This window comes from Lathyrus oleraceus, chromosome 1, assembly GCF_024323335.1.
Source record: "Lathyrus oleraceus cultivar Zhongwan6 chromosome 1, CAAS_Psat_ZW6_1.0, whole genome shotgun sequence".
In the NCBI taxonomy this organism is placed as follows: domain Eukaryota; kingdom Viridiplantae; phylum Streptophyta; class Magnoliopsida; order Fabales; family Fabaceae; genus Lathyrus; species Lathyrus oleraceus.
This window is the reverse complement of record NC_066579.1, coordinates 443,775,876-443,781,813: the sequence shown is the minus strand read 5'-3', so window position 1 is coordinate 443,781,813 and position 5,938 is coordinate 443,775,876. Positions and strand designations below refer to the sequence as shown.

The following is a 5,938-nucleotide window of genomic DNA, read 5'->3' as shown; positions in this document are numbered from 1 at the left end:
AGTAGCAAAATTTTGCAAATGTAGGAATTTTGATCACAAAAGAAAGTTTTATAAATGTGCTTGGTAAGGAGTCTGTTTCATTGAAATTGCATAGTTTTTTATCATATCGATCATGCACTTGATGCACGGAATGCTCGTATAAAGTTGTAAAAAGACACTAAGAGGCATTAGATAGGTGAAACAACGTAGAGAACATTTGTTTTATAGTAGATAGCCAATTAAATTAATGATCAACGACAGCATGAGCCATTTTTATGGTCTAAACTTTTTTGTCCGAGTAAATCTTAAATCTTGGGCCATCAATGTGCATTGTACTTCGATCTTAGTATGAGTCAACCCGTCAAAATTGTATAAAGGAAAGTTTATTTTCCCACATAATTTACTAAAACTCAGTTGGAATGTAAGTTCCTCATCATTATTCACGGCATTCAATAGACACCTACTTAGTCTAAAGTGTATCGAAAACCTGCATGCATATCATTGCCAAAACCCAGACATTTAACCTTTTTCCAATATCAGAGTCAAATGAATCAATCTACTTTGCAGGCAAAGAAATGTTGCAAGTGCTGATTGAATAGAATAACAATCATACCTAAGCATGGTACAGCTCTGGATGCTTGTACAATTTAATTCTTGAAGTTTTCACATTCTACCTAGGAGAAAATCTTCTAAGAAGGCCTAACAAAGTAAACTCAAATCCATGGAAAGTACGAGCAATGAACAGCAGCCAATAACAGCAATCATCCATCTAGAATTCAAAAAGAAAACAATTTAAGAAACATAAACCATACACTACCATACGTAATCAGAACCAAATGGCTAACAGAATTTCTAAATCATAGTAATATACAATTGTAATTAATAACTTGCAAATCGTTTAGATACATAACAACATCTATCGATGCAAAGCACGTCGAAATGACAGAAACATTACATGGGTAGTCCCCAAGCCTAAAGCCAAAGTGCAAATGTTCACGAGCCTAAACAAGAAAACAGCAATGTCAAAATAGGGTGTTGCACAAAGAATGTAGAAATATAAAAACTTTGGTGTGGCAGCAGGGAAATAGAAGGATTCAATTTGAACATGTTCCTTCAAGAGAGATATGTTCAAATCTAAAAATTCCAAAATAAGGCCAGCAATTATAACATCGGGCATTTTGCTCAAGATTTTACTATTAGTATCTCTGGTCAACAAGAAATAACATTCTGAGATGAACATTAAGCAGACAAATAAAATCTTAAGTTTAACATTGTAACATCATACTAATGTTCTTGCACTGCAGAAAATTTACAAAAGGCACATTACTATATATCACTTTGCATCGTGGTTAGCCACAAATTATATGGACCATTAAGGCAAGTGTATTAAAGCAGTTAATCAATATTCATATACTTCATGCATCTGCACTTCCGTTGCAATACACAACATAGAGTAAATTCGTTAAAGCTTGAATAGAAAACCAAAATGCAGTGACCATACAAACAGTATCTAGAAATCAGTCTCCAGAATGACAAAGCAGAAATTGATTGTTGCTAATTTAGGGCCTCTTGTATATTCTCAGCAAATGCTCATTAAATCAATGTGTATGTATATGAACAATTCCAAATCCCAAAAGGAGAAAAATACTCGAACTTATTCAGAGCGCACCTATATAAAACTTTGCACGAACCGTCTGTCATTCATCATACATCATCATTGCAATCTGAGTGAATACAATCAATCAGTATGGTCTTCAGATGATTATCTCTAAGTGAATGTTCATGTATATAAAAGGTCTAGGCTTTTGAAATTGGCAATGCACTAAAAAACACAATCCATAATAGATCTTTTTAGAGAAAGGGAGAGGTGAATTGCTCCATAGCTCAAAATCACAGCACTTTGTTAAAAGATGTCGCTGACAAATTAATGTGATTGGGAAGTTAATAAGAAATAACATTGAATTGCACCATAGCCCCACAATAGTTTTTGACGAGATATGGTGTTTAATATCAAATTTTACATTCAATTTAGAGATCTATCCTCTCACTAATCTACAGAAGACAAACTCTCTGCTCCAAAACCAAAAAAATTGAACTAAATCCATGTCACACCATCTTTGATGCTTGATCCTCATCTAGTCTTCTCTTGCCCTACAAAGGGGAAAAAATAACATCCTTTCATTGTGAGAGCAAGAGAGAGAGCCTAATTGGAAAAAAAATGGAAAGGTTCGAACAGTAAATATTTTCATCAATGGCACAGACCTTCCCTACCCATCCAGAAAAGGTAAAAATGAAAAAGTAAAAATAGAAAAGAAAAAGACTGTGCCAACAAGTATTTACATTTAAATCGTTAAGAAAAAAATGGCCTGCATCCTATTTCAATGAAACAAGAGTAAATAAGAAAAAATAACGTTAAGCCATTATAGCAATATTGCATTGTATCATAAAGAAAATCTACAAATTATGGATTCAACTTGTAGGGTACTTAACTTCACGTAACGTATAATCCATTGTGTTTGGCTACAGGTCTGATTAATTTTATTATTGATTAATCAAGATGGCAATTAGATTCTTCCATCAAATGAAGGGTACAAACCGCTGTAGCACCGACACCTCAGAAAAAGAGGTGTATGTGTAAGTGTTTGAAATTGACACCAACACTTGTGTTAACGATTAATTTATTCATTTTTCAAATTATTACGGGTGTCGACGGGTGTCGACATGTCAGTGACGGTGTCGGGGTCCGATAACGTTTACACAAAATCCATTCAAACCCAATTGAACAGTCACAGTTATGTAGTACTATTATTTAATTTCACAATCCAAAGCACAGCATATGAAAAAATTTAGCATGTGAAGAACAAGTTGTTTCATTTGCAATGAGAAGCAATCAAACAAGCACAAAATAGTGACGACAGATAAATAGTAATCGGGTAAAAGAGAATTAATACCTTCAGGAGTCCAACCGTAGGAGTGACGAGATACTGAAAGCATTGAAGTGAGCAACGCGGAAGCTGTTGCAGTGTGATAAGGAAGCAACGATTGCACGCCGCAACTCATCTCCACCGGCAATCTAATCAACAATTTCAATCGAATTCGAGTAGATTTCATTAGGTTTTGATGTTTATTGATAACAACACACACATAGAACATAGCATATAGTTGAAAATGAACGTTGTTTACCTGGATATGCGATTAGGAGTTGAATTTTGCTTTGGGATCCGAAATGTTGATCGTGAAGGTCTAGTTTTAGCTCCGGCAGCTAGATTCGCCGTACTTCCTACGCGAGAAGCGGCGGAGCGAAGGAAACATCTTGCGGCGGACATCGTAGTGTGGCGGAGGAACGAGCACCGGGGTTTTGCTGAGTGGGTTTTTTTTATTTCTTCATTCCCAATTTTTTTGAATCCTAGGGTTTGGACAATGGGTTATGGGCTTGGATTGTAATGTTGGGCCGATAAGGACCAATACGGACTTTAGGGAATTTCATAATGCATCTTCTAAATATTTCACACCTCAATTTTATGAAAAAATTTATTCTAAAAATATATTTTCAGAAAGCTTTCGGAAATATATTGCTGAAACTATTGAAAAAAAAACATTTAAATGTTTTCATTACAATATTAACAACTCGACAAAAAGGCGTCTCGTTTCTCATCAACTTTTCAATGTTTTCTTTAATCTGGCCTAACAAATTAATGTAACCATCTCCAATTTCCATCCAAAGAGTTTGGATTACTAGAAGGGTGTGAGAATTTTGACATACTACCTTCACTTGGTGCAACATCACACTTCTTCAGTTCATCAAAGTTTCTAAACTGAAAAAATATTTGAAGAGTTAATATCGTCATCAAGTTGCATAATCTCTAATGCGCCTTTACCATATACAATCAACATAGTTATAAAATCCAATATTCCAAAATTTTCTTTTCTTAGTACAGGTTGCTTTTATCTCTTGTCTATGCATAATTTATATGTTAGTAATATGATGCAAACCATGGCTAATAATCCATAGGAGTACTTTGATTTGCATGCCTTTTTCGGAAATATTGAAATACACATATCACAAATAAGACCAGGCTTAACAGGTGAAGCATGAGAGTAATTTAGTATTTTTTGAATTAGTTGGTTTTGGAAATATATTTTCGAAATTTTTTTGAAAATGTATTTCCGAATTGAATTTATTCATAAAATTAGAGTGTGGCTAAAAAACGAATGAAATGAGAATATTTGGTGCGTCTGAAGATGCATCTTCAAAATCTGAGAAACATTTTAATTTTTTTGTGTTGTGTGTAAGACGTACTGGTGACAATAGGGGAATTGAGTTTTCATGTTGATTTTATGATCATAGACATACCTGAAGATGAAGAGACACCTATCATTCTTGGTCGACCATTCATGTGGACAAGTCGATGCAATCTCGACATGGACCAGGACACGTTAACTTTAAAAGTTGATGATGATGAAATAACATTGGATGCTATTGAAAACAGGAAGCTAGAGGTAGAAAAAGAACATCACTATCAAGTAGGAATGATCAGGACAGATGTGAGAAGGCAAAAAAACATACCAACATCAAAAAAAGATGCAAGAAGGCCTTCTCAACTACCACCACCTCCATTAACAACTCTGAATAAAAATATCCCTGGTTCCAGTCCAAAAGCATAAAGAAAGAAAGAGAAGCCTTATCCTCATGGACGAGGAATTGGCCTGATAAAGAATGTTTGTCTTACCGGATAAGATGGATGACCGTCGAGCCAGGCGACGTTAAACGAAGCGCTTCGTGGGAGGCAATCAACGCGTTTATTTCTAACTATTGTCTTTGTTTGGTGTTTTAGGTTGTTCAGGTATGCACGGTGCCTTGCATAAAAGGGCGGAGGCACTCACGTTAATGCGGAGGTTGTACAGGGAGGACAGACCAATTATGAATGAAAGAGAGAAGAAATTTTGTTGAAGCCCAACCAACCACCCGTGTCAGTTGACATGGACCGTGTCAGACCCGTGAAGCAACTTGCAGGGGAGTAACAACAGTCTGATACAACCAACTGTGGTGCTTGACACGGCCCGTGTCAGGAGCACTGAAGGAAAGAGTAAAAATTCACATTGGCAGAAGCCTGACGCGACCCGTGTCAGGACCACTGAAGAACACGCTCCAAAGATTTTGAGTTACAGCAGCCAGACATGGCCGCCCGTGTCACCTGACACGGTCTGTGTCAAGCCTACGGATTTGAAATTGTGAAATTTTTTTGAATCATTGTATGGACCCCACCCCTCATTAAAACCCAATAACCACTTATTACACCCACTTAACATATTCCAAAATCTGATTTCCATTAATTCTCCACTCATTATCTCTCACAAACCTCATCTTCTCCACCATCTCTCTCTCAAAAACCTAAACTTCCATTAAAACCTCCCCAAAAAGCTTCCACATTTACCATCATATCAACCCCAAATCAAAAACTTCTTTCACAAATCCTTCACCAATTTTCTCCCTCATCACATCCACGGTATCTGTTTTTTCTAATTTCAATTTCAAATTTCTATTAATTTTTGCAGGTACGAAAGTGCCGCCGAGGAGGATTGTTCAAGGGAAGTAACAGATGGTTGAGACCTCAAGGCCACGGAAGAGGAACAACCACAACCCGAACCCGCACAACATTGTCTTCGATAATCTGGAGCATGAGCGATGGTAATCCATTCATAGAAAGCGGAAGTTAACCCCCACCAGGTACATGTGTGAATAAAATCTTCATGACTTAGGCTTAAAGATTGAAATTTACAGGATGTTCCATGTGTTGGGTATGTTGGAATTCATGAGTCTCGAGGCGCCTACCTATGAGCGCATCACACTTGAATTTTTAAGTACACTTGAGTTCCAACTGGAAAAATGATGGGTTGACACTACGAGATACTACTATGGTACACTCTGATTCCCTCTTTTTAATAATTATCATGAGTT

At 36.4% G+C, this 5,938-nt stretch overlaps 1 protein-coding gene across 5 annotated transcripts; it reads right to left on the bottom strand.

Annotated features, from left to right (window-relative positions):
* Positions 1-456: 456 nt before the first annotated feature.
* On the bottom strand, positions 457-3,464 carry LOC127081810 (protein NUCLEAR FUSION DEFECTIVE 6, mitochondrial). Of its 5 annotated transcripts, XR_007788123.1 has the most exons (5): positions 3,163-3,464; positions 2,931-3,052; positions 1,649-1,703; positions 935-980; positions 457-748 (listed from the first exon to the last, which is right to left on the bottom strand). XR_007788123.1 is itself a non-coding variant. In XM_051022048.1 (4 exons), the coding sequence occupies exons 1-3, from the start codon at positions 3,303-3,305 to the stop codon at positions 1,684-1,686; spliced, it is 285 nt and encodes a 94-aa protein (XP_050878005.1). In that variant the 5' UTR covers positions 3,306-3,464; the 3' UTR covers positions 771-980; positions 1,649-1,683. The 5 variants fall into 5 exon arrangements, 4 of the variants coding, with proteins under 4 accessions (XP_050878014.1, XP_050878010.1, XP_050878005.1 ...); XM_051022048.1 differs by lacking the exon at positions 457-748 and having other exon boundaries at positions 771-980; XM_051022057.1 differs by lacking the exon at positions 1,649-1,703 and having other exon boundaries at positions 457-980.
* Between the last annotated feature and the right edge of the window lie 2,474 nt (positions 3,465-5,938).

Bases quoted from the DNA above. Each gene is read 5' to 3' on its own strand.
- LOC127081810 (XM_051022048.1), bottom strand. From the start codon at position 3,305: ATGTCCGCCGCAAGATGTTTCCTTCGCTCCGCCGCTTCTCGCGTAGGA. The intron at 3,053-3,162 runs GTAAACAACGTT...ATTGTTGATTAG, and splicing joins ACTCCTAATCGCATATCCAG to ATTGCCGGTGGAGATGAGTT. The intron at 1,704-2,930 runs GTATTAATTCTC...GTATTCACTCAG, and splicing joins CTACGGTTGGACTCCTGAAG to ATTGCAATGATGATGTATGA.